The 19,284-nt window shown below is 35.7% G+C and overlaps 1 protein-coding gene across 2 annotated transcripts in view; it reads right to left on the bottom strand.

Moving 5' to 3' along the window:
- The window catches only part of DARS1 (aspartyl-tRNA synthetase 1), a 58,733-nt gene that overhangs the window by 17,599 nt on the left and 21,850 nt on the right, over positions 1 to 19,284 (bottom strand). For both annotated transcript variants that reach the window (XM_081814563.1, XM_006748181.3), the window contains 2 exons: positions 3,157 to 3,259; positions 332 to 412 (listed from right to left, as the gene is read on the bottom strand). In XM_081814563.1, coding sequence (XP_081670689.1) covers positions 332 to 412; positions 3,157 to 3,259 — 184 coding nt within the window. The remainder of the gene's footprint in view (positions 1 to 331; positions 413 to 3,156; positions 3,260 to 19,284) is intronic.

Genomic DNA, 19,284 nt, shown 5'->3' with positions numbered 1-19,284 from the left:
AGATTAATATATATAAACACATAATATACCTATATTACTGTTACTTTTATTAATACATACTAAGAATTTCCTATTCTGATTTCTAATATTATAAATATTGATAAAGATATACAAAAACAAAAGTTTATGGGGGAAATTATTTTTAAGAGTGTAAAGGGATCCTGGGACCAAAAAGTTGGAGAACTGTTAATGTGAGAGTAAATTTAGATAAAAAATGAAGCTCAAATCACTTCACAGGTACCCTTCATACAAAAATAGGACATCAAGTTTTCAATGTTCTATAAATTAAACATACAGAGGAAGCAAAATATTTCAAAAATGTAATTTTAACCTCTTCTCCTTCCACCTCAGGCCGGATAGCATCATCCAGCTGCAGGGGCAGGCGGGGTTCAGCCAAACTGATCACATAAATCTGAAAGTGAGAGATTACCAAAAATATCATGAAGCACACAAAACCTGTTATCTTTTACTTAAAAAAAATCTACAGTTGACATAAATATGAAGCTATGTTTGCATATATCTTAACTGAAACTACTTGCTAAAATCAAAGATGTACATGTTTTTTCACTTATAAAATGGGAATCATAGTATTTCTTGCCTATTTCCCTAGGTTGTTGGAAGTCAAATGAGAGAACATATATACAAATACTTTGTAAACTCTAATGTGCATACCAATGTGACAAATAAGTACTAACTGGGGTCAAGGGGTCTGAGCTTACGGCCTTGCTTTGTCACATAAAAGCTGTTGTTAGGCAAATCATTTAACCTCAGAGCTTCAATATTCTACTCTGTAAAATAAGGTCTGAAGTAAGAATCAAATGGAGTAATGAATATGAAAACACTTTGCTCTTTTGAAAGGGCCATTAAACAAATGTGTTATTATCACTGTTCACAGCATTTGGCCATTTCTACTGCTAGGACCAAAGTCACCCCAACTCTGCTATCCATCAACTCCCTTTTCTCATTCTTTTTCTAAATATCCCTTCCTTGCCATCTTTCATCAAACATGTTATATCTCATTTCCTGCTACTCTTCTGGTTTGGAGCTGCCATAGAAGGTACTCCTCTGTGGTGTTAAAATTCCTTTTTATTTGTTGAATTCACTCACATTAATTGCACATTTTAGTGCTAAAATGCAGTTAGGTCATAAAAAATGAGCTAGGGTTTTTTGGCTACTCTTAAAACATGTTACCCTATTAGTTACTCCCAACTATGCCTGGAAAACCTGTTAAAGCACGAAAGGGAAACAGACCTTATTTAGTTAATTCAGGAAAGGAAATTACATTCTTCCAGTTGGTAGATCATATTTAGCGTTCAGTTCAGACTCTTTAAGAAAAAGTGTCAGAAGGATACTCCAGTCCTTCTGATAGTAAAATAGAATTGTCACCACCTTCTATGCTCAAGTATAGTGTTTCCCTTCGATGAGTTAATAGAAACTTGATTTCCAATGCAAAGTTGTAGAATGGAACAGCTCCCTCTTCTATTTTTATAACTAGTAGAAATTCACTTCATTAGGTTGTGAGCATCCTACAACTTCACACAGTACTGGCTCAAAGTATGTACTCAGTAACTGCTGGCTGAATAAATAAATAACTGATAAGAGTCAGTGCTTACTATAAGACCCTTTTTAAGATATAACACTTTATACTTTGTGAGACAGTTCATAATTATTTCCATTAAGGCAAAATTTGTAAGCTCTTTAGGCTTTATATTTATCATTTATTAGGGTTGTATTGAATGTTAGATAATTAGAATATTTTAGAATACATTTGCTCTACTCACTAAAATTTTATTTATTGAAGTATTGAAAAAGATATGTTACTTGGAAGATTGGGGTTGTTTTACTTGGTCAGCATACGCTTAGGTTGGTCTGCCTTTATAGGTTACACACTTCTTGGTGTGGTGGGTTTGAAATGAAACTCACACAAAGAAAAAAAAGTAATCTGGCAAGTTAGGTCAGTAAAAAACACAAGATTTTCTAAGTCTTGAGGAGTTCCCATGATGAGTCCAGTTAAATATGACCTTACTCTCAAATGAGTGGTATGAGTCCATCTTTCTGCAATCTGTCAATCTGCCTGACTGCTCTATCTTATATATGCTCACACACAAGCAAATACACATACAGGGATAAGGGCAGGAAGTGGCTACTTTAAGAGAAATTTAATGATGCATATGGTAGATACAAACTAGGCCTGGACCTGAGAACTGCAGGTTCAAAACTGCAGGGTTATTTCAAAAGTACTAAATATGTGTGAGTTCACTTATAGTATTTTAAAAGTCAATGATAACGAGCACTTAATAGTTTTTATTTCTGAGGAGGAAATAGACGTGGGAAAAATCTTTTATGAAAGGAAGTTATTGCTGGAATGTAAGACCAACACAGTTTTGTCTCTTTTGATTTCTCTATAAAGTATCAGTAATATAATGACTATAAGGAAATATAATCATTAAAAATTAGTATAATTAATCAACCTTTAGAGGTATACTGTCATAAGAAAGTTCATAGCAAAATACATTCATAATAGCAAACAAAGCTTTTTAGATGTGTTTTCTATTTTTCCCTATGTGACTATGGTATATTGTTTGTTTGCAAAAAATGGCTCTAATAATTCCTCAGCCTCCTATATACATGTCTTATTTCAATGATGTTCCCTCTTCCCATCAAGAGGTGGAATCTCTTTCTCCATCCCTTAAATCTAATTAAGTTATTTCATGTGACTTGCTTTGACCAATGATATATTTAGCAAATGTGACACAAGGAGAAGCTTGAAAAGTGCTTGCACACTAGGGCTTCCCTTTCTTGCTGCTGGGAACCCTCTGGTACCATGTCAGCAAGCCTGGGCTAGCCCGCTGGACGAACAGAGGCCACAGGGAGAAATGTCCCAGAAATATCAGTAGGCCCAGCTGATGTCATGCAGAGTAGATGAGTCACCCCAGACAGGCTGACTCTAACTGCCCCATACACAGAATCATGAGCAAATAAATGTTTTAAGTATTGGGTGGTTTGTTATAGGACAAAAGCTAATTGATTCGGTAATCGATTTATAAATCTCAATATTTTATATCAACTCTAAGAACATATAGATTTGATATGAATGGTTATGAGAACCACTCAAATCTATTTCTGTACCCAAATTTATATTTTGAAAAAAGTTACCTTTTGAACATGTAACTCTACGTCTTGCTGTGTACAGCTTCCAATTTTCTGATTCACTTTTCTCACTACACCTTCTACATCTACGATGCTCTCTTTGTTAATGCTGTCAAAAGAAAAAATTCCCAACTTTAATCATCTCATCAGAGATGTCAGAATTCATTTGGTGTTTCAACAGTAAAGCCGAAATATTAAACTCTTTTTTAATACAGTAAGCCACCTGAGATAGAGCCAGTCTATTTAACCTACTTACAATAAGCTATTACGTAGCACACCTTGTGAGATGTCTTGAAGAGATGATTTTCTAGATGCCATAATCTAGTTACCATTCATAAAATACTCTGAACATAAATGGCAACAGGACCAGCACTGAATTGTAAAAAGTAGAAAAAAGTCTTTCAATTATTTATTAAAGAACATTTCCCTTCCTATAGTTGAAATTTACAAAGATCAGCATTTCCTCCTATAAGGAGAAGCATGGGCTTCAATAAATGCAATTACTGGTATGTAATGGAATTAAATAATAGAAGAAGGTCAACTGAAAAGATTTCAAGTAATAAAAGGATATTAGTTGCTGCAATTAAGCTCTCCACACCTATAGTTTCTGAGTACACACTGTCAGTGAATTTATGGCAGACAGCCTACAGGATTGTGCAATCCCATTTAAGAATGTCTACATGAAGCTCAATATACACTAAATGGGTCACCTAGGCAGTTGAATTTTATAACAAACTTGAATTTTGAACATAAGACACTCATATTCTGAAATACAAAATTTATTAAGTAGCTTATTAAGCTCACCAATTGATTATTTTTTGATTTCTAGGACATAACCAAGGGAGAAAGGGTATAATCCAAAATGGTGGTTCCCATACAAAATGTACCAGTTTTATGTATATTATTGTACTGACAGAATATATCATAATATATTTGTGGAAAAGGATAAATATTTAAATTTCAGTTTTGGAGAGTGATGTCAGCATCATGGCAGCTCAACTGGCCAAAATTATCAATGTAAAACTACCAATTAAAACTCTCAGGTGATAATTGGAACTGCACAAGTGAGGTGAAAAGAGAAGAAGGAAGAAAAATGCAAAAGTGGTAAGTGGGAGACAGTGGAGTTTCTGACACAGCTGGCATAATAGAAAGGGCAAACATGCATCAAGAAAATCTGTTCTGGACTCCCTGTTTATCTGCTATGTCATAAGCCCCCATTAACTTTTATATTGACCTTTCATGGCTAAAGTCCCAACCCAGAATCCTGCAAAATGAATGACAAGAATCTAAAAAAAAATAAGAAAAAAAAAAAAGAGGAAAGAAAAAGAAGATTTAACTTTCACAGGAAAAGTTCTATTTATTCTAATGAGGAACTGGATCCTTAGTAGTTGCGGTGCCATTTGACAAGATTTCAAAAATCCAACAATGCTTATTTTACCCAAGAGAACACCACAATCCATTTCGATGAACATTTGCTCAGGGTTGGAAAAGGATCAAAATGAAGATAAGAGGTGAAAAGTGGTGAAGAAAGGAAGAAAAATTTTCATTTCACTTTACTACACTGTCTAAAGCTCTATATGTCTGGTATCAACTTTAAAAGAAACCCAAAAATATGCCTATTTCTTACATTCATAAGTCTCCTGCACTAGAGCCATTATCTAATATCTAGCTAAAACTTCATAGCCTCAGATAATGTACTAATGAGTAATGCCTTATTCTTCAATGTTGCCAAAATTTTTTTTTAAGGTCTTAGCTTATCTCTATGGTGCACTGAATTCTTACTCTCAAGTTTTTGCTCCCGTATTGTAGTAGTATTCATCCATACTTTTGCCATAGATTCAAGGTAGACAGAAGGTAACTTTTTGCCTCTTGGCTTTGGCCATATGACTTGCTTTATCAATGACGTATCAGTGGATGTGATGCCAGTAAAGGCTTGAAATGTGCTTGTGCAGCTGAACTTGCCCTTCAGCGTTTCTGCTTTTCTCCATAAGATGATGTCTCAAGTAGCTGTTGGTCCAAGGAAGCTGAGAAACACAAGGAGCAGACCAGGACACAAACCACAGCTTCAAAACAAGCCTAGATGAGCTGAATTCTAGCTGACCCACAGATGTATGAGCAAGAAATCAAGGTTTATTGTTGTATGCTGCTGAATTTTTACTATTGGTAAAGTATACAATACATACAACTTACTATTTTAACCACTGTTAGATGTGTAATTCAGTGGCATTCACAATTTTGTGCAACCACCACCACTATCCATTTCTAGAACTTTTTCATTATGCCAGAAACTCTGAACTCATTAAACAATTAACTCTGCACTCATTCCAACTTCCTCCCACCCCCACCTCAGCTCCTGGTAACCTCTATTCTACTTTCTGTCTCTATGAACTTAATTACTCTAGGTACCTCAAGTATGTGGAACTGTAATATTTGTCCTTTTGTGTTTGACTTATCTCACCTGGCATAAAGTTTTCAAGGTTCATCTGTATTATAGCTTGTATCAAAACTTCATTCCTTTTTAAGGCTGAATAATATTTCATTATATGTACATAATACATTTTGTTTATACATTCATCTGTTGATGGACATTTGGGTTGTTTTAGGTTATTGTGAAAAATGCTGCTTTGAACAATAGCATAACAAATATCTGTTTGAGTTCCCACTTTCAATTCTTTTGGGTATCTATCTAGAAGTGGAATTGTTGGATCATATGATAATTTTATGTTTAACTTTTTGAGGAACTGCCATATTGTTTTCTAGAGCAGCAGTACCATTTTACATTTCCCACCAGCAATGCATGAGGGTTCCAATTTCGTTACAGCACTAACACTCATTATTTTTCCTTTTTTTGGGGGGGGGTAATAGTCATCCTAATGGATATGAAGTGATATCTCATTGTGGTTTTGGTTTGCATTTCCTAAATGACTAGTGATGCTGGGCATCTTTTCACATGCTTATTGGCCATCTATATATTTTCTTTGGAGGAACGTCTATTCAAGTCCCTTGCGCATTTTGGAATTGGGTTGTTGTTGTTATAAGTTATCAGAGTTTTTATATATTCTAGATATTAATCCTTTATCAGATATATGATTTGCAAATATTTTCTCCCATTCTGTGGATTGTCTTTTCACTCTCTTGATAGTGCCCTTTGATGCATAAAATGTGTTAGTTTCAATGAAGTCAAATTAATCTAGATTTACTTTCGTCACTTCTACTTTTGGTGTTGTATCTAAAAAATCACCGCTAAATCCAATGTCATAAAGCTTCTGGCCTATGTTTTCTTCTAAGAGTTTTATAGTTTCAGCTCTTATATTTAGGTAATTGATCCGTTTTTTAAAAAAAGATTTTATTTATTTGCCAGAGAGAGAGAAAGACAGAGAGAGCACAAGCAGGGGGAGTAGCAGGCAGAGGGAGAAGCAGGCTCCCTGCTGAGCAAGAAGCCCAATGCGGGATTCAATCCCAGGACCCTGGGATCATGACCTGAGCCAAAGGCAGATGCTTAACTGACTGAGCCACCCAGGCGTCCCGGTAATCGATCTATTTTCAGTTAATTTTATATATGGTGTACGGTAAGGTCTTTGGCATATGGATATCTGGTTTTCCCAGCACCATTTGTTGAGAAGACCATCCTTTCCCCATTGAAAGGTCTTGGTACCCTTGTCAAAATTCCGTTGGCCATTTAAGCCAGGGTTTGCTTATATGCTCTCTCTTCTATTCCATTGGTTTATATGTCTATTTTCTTTTTTTTTTTTTAAGATTTTATTTATTTATTTGAGAGAGAGAGAGAGAGCACATGACGGGGGGGAGGGTCAGAGGGAGGAGACTCCCTGCTGAGCAGGGAGCCTGATGCGGGACTCCATCCCGGGACTCCAGGATCATGACCTGAGCCGAAGGCAGTTGCCTAACCAACTGAGCCACCCAGGCACCCTATATGTCTATTCTTATGTTAGTATCACATACTTTTGGTTACTATAGTTTTATAGGAAGTTTTGAAATCAGGGAGTGCAAGTTCTCTAAATTTGTTTTTTTTTTTTTCAAAACCGTTTTGGCTGTTCTGGGCCCCTTGAGAGTCCACATGAATTTTAAGATGGATTTTTCTATTTCTGCAAAAAATGCCATTGGGATTTTTGAAAGGGATTGCACTGAATCTGCAGATGGCTTTGAGTAGTCTTATCATACTGCAGAATTTAAGATGGTTTGTTACACAGTAGTTTTTTTGCAATAGCTGACTAATAATACAATCCTAAGTTTAAAAACATAAAATTAAAAAAAAATGCTTCAGTTCAAAGCGATCATCTGATCCTAAAAAAGGACTCTGAAATAAGTGAAAGTTTATTTGTACTTATTACATACACAATGGAATCCTCCAGTATGTATTATGCATTGTAAAGGGATTTAAAAAAGATATACAAAATCTGACTATGAAATATTAGGCTTGATTTAATATCAAACACAGCAGAATTTGCCCATTCAAATGAATACTGTCCTCTTCAAAGTGACTTTCAGGGAAAGGTTGTAGGGACTCTAAATGTGTTTCAAAATTAGCACTGCCTAAAACAATCTTAAAACAACTTATCTGGAATTACCTCTTGGTTTTGTCACATAAATTATTTTTTGAGGGGCCAATCTCATTTATACCTATTGTTTACTACTTGTCAGAAATGCCGAAGACCATGACGGAATTCTGTGTGGGGGATAAAAGGAGACCCCCCCCAAAAAAGAAAAATCAAAAGAGAGTGGCATTAGAGATGCAAGGAACCAACATGTTTCAAAAAGGAGAGAATAATATATCAGCTATAGGGTTAATATAGAGATTAACCTTACATATAGGATTAATACAGATAGATTAATTAATATATCAACTATAGGTTGACTGTCTCCAAACATTTCTGATAATTTGATATACTCTATCAGTAAAAAAAATTGGAGGGTATGTACCCCAATGTGTATATATTTTATTTTTTTCAGATTTTATTTATTTGAGAGAAAGAGAGAGAGAGAGAGGGAGAGCACGTGTACAAGCAGGGGGAGACTGCCTGCTGAGCAGGGAGCCTGATGCAGGGCTCAATCCTAGGACCCTGAGATCATGACCTGAGCCAAAGGCAGCCACTTAACCGACTGAGCCACCTAGGCACCCATATTTTATTTATTTTAAAATTATATACATGTAATCCTAAGCGTAAGTATTACCCTTAGACAAACATAAAATCAGGGTAAGGTTCATAATTAGCAATAGTGAATGCAGATTCATACTTTATGAGTCTTCCTAGTAATTCCTTATTTGGGAGCAATGACATCTTGTCCAATCTTATTAGATTCTCCCTTGCCCTTCTTTCTCACACACACACACACACACACACACACAAAGCAGTGCAGAACCTGGCTGATACAAAGATCTGTAAGAGTAGAAGTGTCAGCATTAACATTTTCTCATATGTGCTTATGTTTTAAATTTCATCCTCAATCTGTGGTCTTTATATAAAAATATAATTTTTAACTTTAACAACTGGTATTCAAATTAACTGTAGTCCTTTATAGTAGTCACTATAACTTTAGCTTGAAACTTCATTTTTTTTCTCCAAATTTTTAAATTAGAAAAAAATGGAACGAAGACCACTGAAGGAAGTATTACAGATCACTTAACCACTTGGACCTTAAACTTGCTGCTCCTTCTTTCTTTTTTTTTCCTTCTAGCTTGAAACTTTAAACACTGTTTACATTCACTGTACTCCTTAACAGCAGTCAATACAAAAAAGGCCTCTAGGGCTGCCTTTAAAAAAATTTTGTCTTTACAAAACTCAACCATAGGGCGCCTGGGTGGCTCAGATGGTTAAGTGTCGGCCTTCGGCTCAGGTCATGATCCCAGGGTCCTGGGATTGAGTCCCGCATCGGGCTCCCTGCTACTTGGGAGCCTGCTTCTCCCTCTGCTTCTCTCTCTCTCTGTCTCTCATGAATAAATAAAATCTTTAAAAAAAAAAACAACTCAACCATAACTAACACAAGATTACTGTGTTCATTACTTTAAAATGGCACTAAATAAAAAATAATTTTAAAAAGAAAAAAAGAGATGACTTCTTCTCTTAACTCAAACACCAGCTACTAAATATTAGAAAGTTAATGTCAACGTAAGATGGAGATCCAGAAACACAGGCCTGGATAGGTATCCCATCTTCCTGCTTCCAGACAAATTTCATTTAAAGACCACAAACCATTTTGGATACACAATTAAGAACCTCTTCTTAAAGATCTCTAGGGAATGAGATGTGCCAACCTTCCTATGTAACTCATTTAGTTGCTTCATTTTTATATGCATTCAACCATGAGAAAATTGATCTTTCCAACAAACTGATTAAAATAATGTGTCGAAGAGTCCTGTGGCACTTAAATCCAATTAGTGAGTCAACTTTTCAGATTAGTGTATTGATGAATTGGATATTCCTAGGAAAGATAAGTGGGGAAAACAACTGACCCTATATTAAGTGCCAATGTTGCTCTTAAGGAATACACTCAAAAGCTACAAACTGCTAGCGGTACAATCTAGTTAGTAAGGCAAAGATAAGCACCTCAGATTTAATATCTAAAGTAAATGCTAAGATAGTTATCCACTTAAGATATTAAAAGTGACCTCATATTTTGCCTTTTAAATGATTGGGAAACCCCAGCTGGAACTATCTGATTTGATATTTTTAATAGTGGAGTCCTTGCTTTTTTCCACCTGGTATATGGCCAGAGGGAATAGACTTAAATGTAGGGACTCATGGAATTAACATATAAATACCATTATTTCTGCCACTTTGTTGCGTAGGAGTTCACATGTTTTAAATGTCCAGTCTCTTAGGGTAGCACTATTCAAAATGGAAACACCTTGAGAATAAACAAACAGTCCTTAGGCACTCCTCTAAAGATAATTGCAAGCATTTCACAAATAAGAACTAAGACAAAATGAAAATTAACTGAGGATTAGAAATGGCCTTTTTCTCATGGACATATTTCTAAGCATGCTATTTTCCAAACCAAAGACCCTAGCAGAAAGGGTGGTTAGCTGACTCACTAACTAAGCTGCTACCTTTCCAAAGTGAATGTATTAGTAAATATTCATTTGAATTACTCATGCTTTGCTGGTCCTCAAATTTCTAAAGTAAGCTAAAAACATCTATAAGTAAGGATTTTTGCTTCATTTAAATAAGTAACAGAATCCATCAGAATTTATATGTTGCTGTTCATGTGTTGTTTTTAATCATAATACAAGGCTGATGATATATTAAGCAATACAAGTCATGGTGTTTTCCAAATTTTTCTTTTCTAATTATAATTGTAGTTAGAAACCAAGGGATGAAGAGGAATGAGATACTGAAGAGTTCAGTGAAACAATGAAAACAGGGGGCAGCCTATAAACCTCTATTTTCATTATAAAGTAGAATACATTCCACTAGGCCCGGCTTAGAATAAAAATTAACTGTTGTGCCACAAATACACAATATACTCCTTAACCTCATTGTTAGATTATGGGATCAGGAGTCTATGGGGCGTTCACATTCACAGGGCAAAAGAACAGTGGGTAAGGATGCAGTGTGGGTAGTTCTGGGAATGGAACTGGCTTGCATAAGGTCAGACGAGGACAGAAAAAGTAGGACAAAAAGGGGAGACTGGTAAAAAGACCAGAAGTCTTGATGAGGTCCAATAGAAGATTAGGAGGCATGGGACAGGTAAAAAGTTGGAAATTATGGTTACAGAGAATCGCCACTGGAGTTTAAAATTAAGTTCTAAGGACCGAAATCCAAGTGACAGCCCCAGGAGTGAGTTATTAAAATGAATAGTGAAGCTAGTGGAGGAGAAGTTAGGAATTTTAAGGCCAAGCTATTCCAAATGAACACCTAAAGACATTTAGCATGAGATGATTTGAAATGAGAGGAATACAGTACTATCAGCCAGAAAAATAAAATGGCTTTGAGTAAAATATCCTATTTCATTCAGTCTTTGGAACTTCATGAAGTCAAAAGGCTAGAACTTCTCTCCAATTTACTCAGCACAGATAAGCTTAGGTGATACTGCTAGCTGCCTATTCAAACCCACTCTCCTTGTCTTCATGGCTAACAGAGCCCCACTCCCATTCAGTATCTGCCAAAGTGCTCTAAGAGAAGGTGAGCCCATCACAGGTCCAGAGAGTGGGTCGTGTTTAGTCCCAGCCCATCCTGGGAATTTAGTCCAGATTGACAGTGTCATTTCCACATAGTATCTCAAACCGGAAACTCTGAAGTAATTGTCCACTTCTTTCTTTTCCTCACCCCCACACATCAGCAGTCAGTAAACAGATAAGACTCATGTTTTTACCTATTCACTGGGCAAACATGGTTATCTCTTAAGAGTACCATCAGTTTTGCTATAATACTTGTTTTGAAAATGTGAATTCCAACACAATTGATACATTAGGTATCAATTTAAGCATAATGAGAAGTTTATGCCTACCTATGCCAGACTTCATCAGTGAGAAACACCAGGTCAATATAGACAACTGTACTCAGGTGAACTCAAAACACATACACCTCAAACATCTATCTATGTTACATGCCACACCTATCCACATCTGGCAGTACAGTTTTCCTTTAGCTTTCAGCCAGCCTTCCTTCCACCACTTCACAATAATCTACAAGCTGTAACTCTCTGCCACCCATTTCCACAAGGAAACAGCATGTTTTTAAGATTTTTATTTATTTGAGAGAGACAGAACGAGAGCATGAGCAGGGTTGGGGGAGGGTCAGAGGGAGAGGAAGAAGCAGACTCCCTGCCAAGCAGGACACCCGATGCGGGGCTCGATACCAGGACCCCAGGATCATGACCGACTGAGCCACCCAGACGCCCAAACAGCATGTTTTGATTTGTTATGATTTCTCTTCTATGTAGAATCTAAAAGAAAACCAAAACGAATGAACAAACGGCAAAATCAGACCTATAAATACAGACCTATAAATATATCAGAGCACACTGATGGTTGCCAGACAGGAGAGGGATGGAAGGACAGGCAAAATAGGTGAAGGGGAGTGGGAGGTACAGACTTCCAGTTACAGAATGAGTAAGTCATGGAGATGAAAGGTATATACAGTCAGGGAACATAGTCAATGGTATTGTAATAGTACTGTATGGTAAGAGATGATAGCTACACTTGTGGTGAGCATAGCACAGAGCTGTCCAGTTACTATGCTGTACACCTGAAACTAATGTAACATGACATGGTGTGTCAACTATACTTCAATAAAAAAAATAAAAATGTGATACTTACTGTAGTATTATTTATGTATTTCTCAACCATTCAACATGTATCAAGCTATTCTACCTATATTTAAAAAAATTAGGTTATTTTAAAAAAATGATGTCACTGATGACCACTGTGCTACTAATCCATTTTCCATATAAACGTTGAGGTTTTTACTGCATCATTTTGCACAGCACATGATTTTTAGGAAAGCATCTGTTATGTTACAGCAGAACTGAATGATTATTAGCACTACTTTATAAAAAGTTAACCCTAAAGGACAACCATATTGTGACTGCCCCAACATCTCCTCCCTTGCTGACAACAGAGTAATTCTGAGAGGATTTTTGTTTGCACAAGTGTGTAACAAAAGGCCGATGAGTTAAGGAATAGCATCGGTTATCCAGCCAAACTCTTTCATTTCCTTCCTGAGTCCAGAATCTTAGTAAACGATAAATTCTTTTTTTATATTCAGAATTTGTGGACTTATTTTCCACATCAATTGCATACACAGTTGCTTTGTTGATTGACTCTGTTTTACTACTCACAAGAGTCTAAGAATGTGCAAGATGCACTGTGTGGCAATGTTGATGATAAGAAAAAAAAGACAAAAGGTTAAGTAAAAGTAGATGCAGTTATTAAATCTGCCTAGTGAATTTTGGGGTTCATGTTTATAATTATAGCTATCAAATATTTTTCATATTGAAATTATTCAAGAAAAATAACTATCTTTGCAAACACAAACTCTTTCATTTCTCCCCCCACCCCCAACGCTCCCCACCCCTGCTGTTTCTATTTTAATAGCATGCTTTTTAACAATGGGGTGACTCCTTAGGAAGCCAACTACTGCTTTGTGGTAGAGGACACAAGTTCACTAGTATTAATGATAGCTAGAAAAAAAATTTTAATTTCTCCTTTGGAACTGTTTTTAGCATTAACTTATGACTCAACATAAAAATATTTTTATTACTTTATAATCAGTTATACTTTTAAAACCAAAATTATTATTTTTCACCAGTTTTGGTTTTCAACTCGGGCAAGTATCTAAAAGTCATTATCACCATCAGGAAACAAAACAGGTATCTATCTATCTATCTATCTATCTATCATCAATCAACTATGTATCAGAATAAACTACACACTGGAGAAAAGATACTGTTTAGGCAAAAAGCATTACTTTGAGACCGAAAGCATTTCCCAGGCATGAATATATTTCAATAACAGTAAGGTTGTATTCTAAGTGAGCTATATTATGGAGGGCTTTGAACTACTATCATTAGACTATCTCAGAGAAATAGGATGACATAGGAGGAATGTGAGCCCTAGAGTCAGAGACCTTACACTTAGTATTTAAATTTCAATTTCCTCAGCTGTAAAAATGAAGACATAAAAAAAACAGTCTATTATCTCATAGTGCTGCTCTGAGGATCAAGGGCAAAGTACAAGTATGGCATTTTGCAGCTTCATACTTAGTGTATAGGAATATTTAATTATTACTGCTGCTATTGTTATAAGCAATAATATTAATAATGTTGCTGTTATTTGCCTGTACATCAGACTCTGATGCACTGCATCCCAATAAGTATAAAATTCATGCTAGACACTGGAAAGCTTGGCAAAATAAAGGAAGGGCAGTCACTATAATGAATTTTAATTATAGATTGTTTCTTAAACATTTTTTTTGTTTCTTAAAAATAGTATTTCACATGTAATAAAAGTCCAGGGGTGTATGTGGGGGGGGTGTGTGTGTGTGTGTGGGCGGGGGCTTCCTTCCATGGTCTTTCATCAAAGAAATATATGTCGCCAGTTAACAGAGGTCACTGAAGAGTATCCCATCATTATTCATATAATCTGCTCAATACATTCAAGATAATGATGGAAGGTTAATAGCATAACCTTTGTATGAAGAGTAGTTTTTACCTTTTATTTCACGTTATTTTAGGTACCGCATACTTAAGCCCCTCAAAGTGCTTCCACCAAATATCCTGTCACAGTAAAGGCCTAAAATATGTTAAGAAATCCTATATATGAATATATGCTAATTGTTACCTGTTCATAGTAGGGATAAACCTGGGAGTTGGATGAAAGCTAGGTCATGACTACAATTACAATTTTAGATAGTCATCAGCTCATATTTTTCAAAACCATTCCCATTTTATTCCTATCTATCCTCTGCTCCCTCCCCCCCAAATCAATAATGGTGAAAAAGACACTATTTAAAGCTTTTCTTTTTTGCATATTTACATATTCTAATATCAACAGAATATCAACAAAAACTATTAAAATTTTAACACTTCCAGAAACTTGAGTATTAAAAGTTTATAGCAAAAAACAGCAACAAATTTGTTAGCTTTCTGGTTGTTAAAAGTAATTTGTTAAATCTTAACCATACTCAGTGAGAAGTGTGCCCCACAGATCTACATAACCACCCATATTCAAAATGAATAATTTGTAAATCTTGGGAAAGATGTAATAAAAGATTAGTTTAAAAAAAAGGATAGACTATAAAGTTGCTACACACTAGTTTTTTCAAGTAATGCACCAACATAAAGTGGAACAATGATGTAAATTAAATATACAATTCATTGAGGCAAAGAACTGAAAACTCCCAAACTCGAGAAACCACATATTTGCCAGTTAAATCAAAATAGCATCTGAAAAGCATAAATTATATAAGTTGTTTTAAAAATAACAAACCACCTTTTGATAATAAAAATCTGTATTCAATTCTTTTTTTTTTTTTAAGATTTTATTTATTTGTTTGAGAGAGAGAATGAGAGAGAGAGAGAGAGCACATGGGAGGGGGGAGGGTCAGAGGGAGAAGCAGGCTCCCTGCTGAGCAGGGAGCCCGATGCGGGACTTGATCCTTGGACTCCAGGATCATGACCTGAGCTGAAGGCAGTCGCTTAACCAACTGAGCCACCCAGGAGCACCCCCCCCCCTTTTTTAAAATGTAGTCTTTATGCCCAGTGTGGAGTCCAGCACGGGGCTTGAACTCACGATCCTGAGATCGAGACCTGAGCTGAGATCAAGAGGTGGATGCTTAACCCACTGAGCCACCCAGGCGCCCTTCTGTATTCCAATTCTTTTTTTTTTTTTTTTTAAGATTTTATTTATTTATTCATGAGAGACAGAGAAAGATAGAGGGAAAAGGGAGCCCGATTCAGGACTCAATCCTCAGACCCTAGGATCAGGACCTGAGCCGAAGGCAGACACTCAACCGACTGAGCCACCCAGATACCCTGTATTCTAAATCTAAGGTAGGCACAACTTGGTTTATAGGTCAAATAACTTCTATTACAGTGAATCAGTACTATCACACTCAATCTAAGACTTTTATATTTCCCAGGCAAGTAGAAATGAAGATGTTTATTAAAAAAGGTTCTTGGGGCGCCTGGGCGGCTCAGTTGGTTGGGTGACTGTCTTGGGCTCGGGTCGTGGTCCTGGGATTGAGCCCCACATCGGGCTCCTTGCTCAGAGAGGGGCCTGTTTCTCCCTCTCCCTCTGACGCTCTCCTGCTCTCTGTCTGCCAAATAAACAAATAAAATCTTAAAAAAATAAATAAATAAAGAAGGTTCTTAGCTTTAAAGAATGAAGACCAGCATATGGTAAACAATTTATGAAGTCACATGGCTAGTTAGTGGGAAGCCAAGTTTCTGGGCTCTCTGGCCCTCTATTATTACACCCAGCTGCCCAAAGGTGGTTTGTAAAAATTAATGGTTTAATAAATCATCCTAGTAGTTCTAAGATGACTTATTTTGTGAACTCATTTGTCTTCACCAAACTCCAATAATGAGTTCAAAATAAACTAGGTAAAAAATTAAGTACTACTCAATATGGCACAGACCACTGGTTCTCAAACTACTACATGGGCTCTCTTTCATGGTATAAACAATGTCAGGGACCACTTTATTTGGTTTTATCATGTTACTTAAATACCTACAAATATAAAAGTAGTATGAAACCATATGCTTAAAGCCCTTAACTTTATTCTATTTTTTTTATATTCTATTTTTTTAATTTTTAATTTAAATTCTAGTTAGTTAGCATATAGTGTACTATTAGTTTCAGGTGTACAATATAGTGACTCAACATTTCCATACATCACCCAATGCTCATCACAAGTGTACTCCTTAATCCCCCATCACCTATTTCATTCATCTTCCTCACCCACCTCCCCTCTGGTAACCATCAGTTTGTTCTCTATAGGTAAGAGTCTGTTTTCTTGGTTTGCCCCCCTCTCTTTTCTTCCCTTTGCTTGTTTGTTTCTTAAATTCCACAAATGAGTGAAATCATATTTGTCTTTCTCTGACTTATTTCGATTAGCAAAATACTCTCTAGCTCTATCCATGTTGTTGCAAATGGCAAGATTTCATTCTTTTTTATGGCTGAGTAATATTCCATTGGGTGGGTGTATGTATGTATATATATAATATACATATTTTATATATATATCACATATATATACATATACATACATATATATCTTTTTTTTTTTAAGATTTTATTTATATACTTGAGATAGAGCAAGATCAAGAGAGAGAGAGCACAGAGGAAGGGTGAGAGCACAGAGGCAGAGGGAGAAGCAGGCTCCCACTGAGCAGGAGCCCGATTCAGGGCTCAATCCCAGGACTCTGGGATCATGACCCGAGCTGAAGGCAGACGCTTAACCGACTGAGCCACCCAGGCGCCCCTATACTATATCTTCTTTATCCATTCATCAATTGATGGACACTCAGGCTGTTTCCATAATTTGGCTACTGTAGATAATGTTGCTATAAATATCGGGGCACATGTATCCCTTTGAATAGTATTTTTGTATTCTCTGGTTAAATACCTAGTAGTGTGATTGCTGGATTATAGGACAGTTCTATTTTTAACTTTTTGAGGAACCTCCATACTGCTTTCCATAGTGTATAGCCCTTAACCTTATTTATTTTTTTCATTTTAAAAATTTATATTTTTGTGACAATTTATTGAGATAGCATTCATATACCATACAATTTCTCATTTAAAGTGTAAAATTCAGTGTTTTTTTACAGATATTTACAGATTTTTGCAACCACAATTTTAGAACATTTTCATCATCATAAATAGAAATTCTGTACCCTTTAGTTATCACTCTCTTATCCCCTCATTCTTCCCCTAGTCCAAACAACCACTAATGTACTTCCTGCCTATATTAGCCCTTAACTTTACATCAAAATGAATTTTAAAGGAAAATGAAAGCAAATATTAAAAATAACAAAATTCAAATAACAATATTAAAGTTTGCTAAAACTCAAATGCTGACATTAAAGTTATAGTCTCAGATCCAGTTCTATATTTAATCTGTTTCTGTATCTTTACTTTATTACCAGTAAGGTGAAGAACGTCTGCTCACAATTATATAACATGTTAAGTCTGAGGTTGATTTAGGACAATTAGGCCCCATAATTAACCCAAATACTGCAAATAGCAATCCAAGAATGATAATTTAAATAAAGTATCAGTTGATAATTTTATAAAACTATCTTGTTCATATGAAAGTTAATAATGTAGCATTGTTAATAGAAATTTGAATCAAATAGATATCTAATCTGATAACTACTAGAACTGGAAACATTTTTCCTTGCATGGGAACTATTATATTGTTAGTGATCTGCTGCCTCTATATAGACAAAAAATAGGATTCAATAAATCTGCTGGAATAGCACAGCCTTTTAAAAGTTCAGGATGCCTCTTAACTATTAAGTACCACCTGTAATCCAACTTGTTCTCAGCATGTGTTGCTATTCAAACCACAGTAAAATCATCATTAGTACAGAACATGGATATCGTCTGGCTTCAGCTAGCATGAACACAGCTGTAAATATGACAGTAAATGCTATATGAAAAGTACTGAATTCACACAGCAGTTTTCTGTTACAAGTTAGCATTTAAAATGACATGGAAAAATACCCTTACATAATAACTTTAAGATAATCACCGAAATGTACACTAAATTAAAAAAAAAAACAAAAAACTTCCAGCCTCCTAAGAACATATATCTATGGACCCCAAAGAAATGAAAAGAGAAATGAATGACTAAGGATCATCAAAGACATGGGCTTAAGCTAAGTGACAAAGAATGAGGATTCAACGAATAAAAGCAAAACCTTTAAAATAAGAGGAAGAGAAGTCACTGCCCAATATGAAGACATATATGGCAAAGTAGTGGGAAATAACATTGTGGTGAGGGAATCAGTAGGCATAATTAATATTGCACATGGTTGGAAATAGGAAGCCATTAAAGATTTTAGATAAAAATACCACTTGAAAATAAACTGGCATGTATAGACTTAAGGAAGAGCAAGAAGAGCTTGTATAAATATTAAGTTTATATATGACTGGACTATTTTGTTCCAACCCAACTAACATGTGGCAGAAATTACAAAAAACAACACTAAAAAGAGAACCACCACCACCAACAAAAAAGTCAAATGCCTTAGGAAACTCATTTGGAGAGACAAAAAGAAGATTTTACTCTCAAAAAAATTTTAGAAAATAACTATATGATTACTTTCATTCTAGTGTCATATCTGAAAATTATTCTTCATGCTTAAGACTATAGACAGTCCATGTGAGCTTAAGGGTTTTGCAGTATGGTATAATAATAATATGTGAGTATAACTGACCACAGCAAGTTATAAAAATACTTACTTTTCGGGGCGCCTGGGTGGCTCAGTTGGTTAAGCGACTGCCTTCGGCTCAGGTCATGATCCTGGAGTCCCTGGATCGAGTCCCGCATCGGGCTCCCTGCTCGGCAGGGAGCCTGCTTCTGCCTCTGACCCTCCCCCCTCTCATGTGCTCTCTCTCTCTGTCTCTCTCTCTCAAATAAATAAATAAAATCTTTAAAAAAAAAA

Source organism: Leptonychotes weddellii, chromosome 3, assembly GCF_054177405.1.
Source record: "Leptonychotes weddellii isolate Sample4059 chromosome 3, ASM5417740v2, whole genome shotgun sequence".
Taxonomy (NCBI): Eukaryota; Metazoa; Chordata; class Mammalia; order Carnivora; family Phocidae; genus Leptonychotes; species Leptonychotes weddellii.
This window is presented reverse-complemented; position numbering and strand designations above follow the sequence as displayed.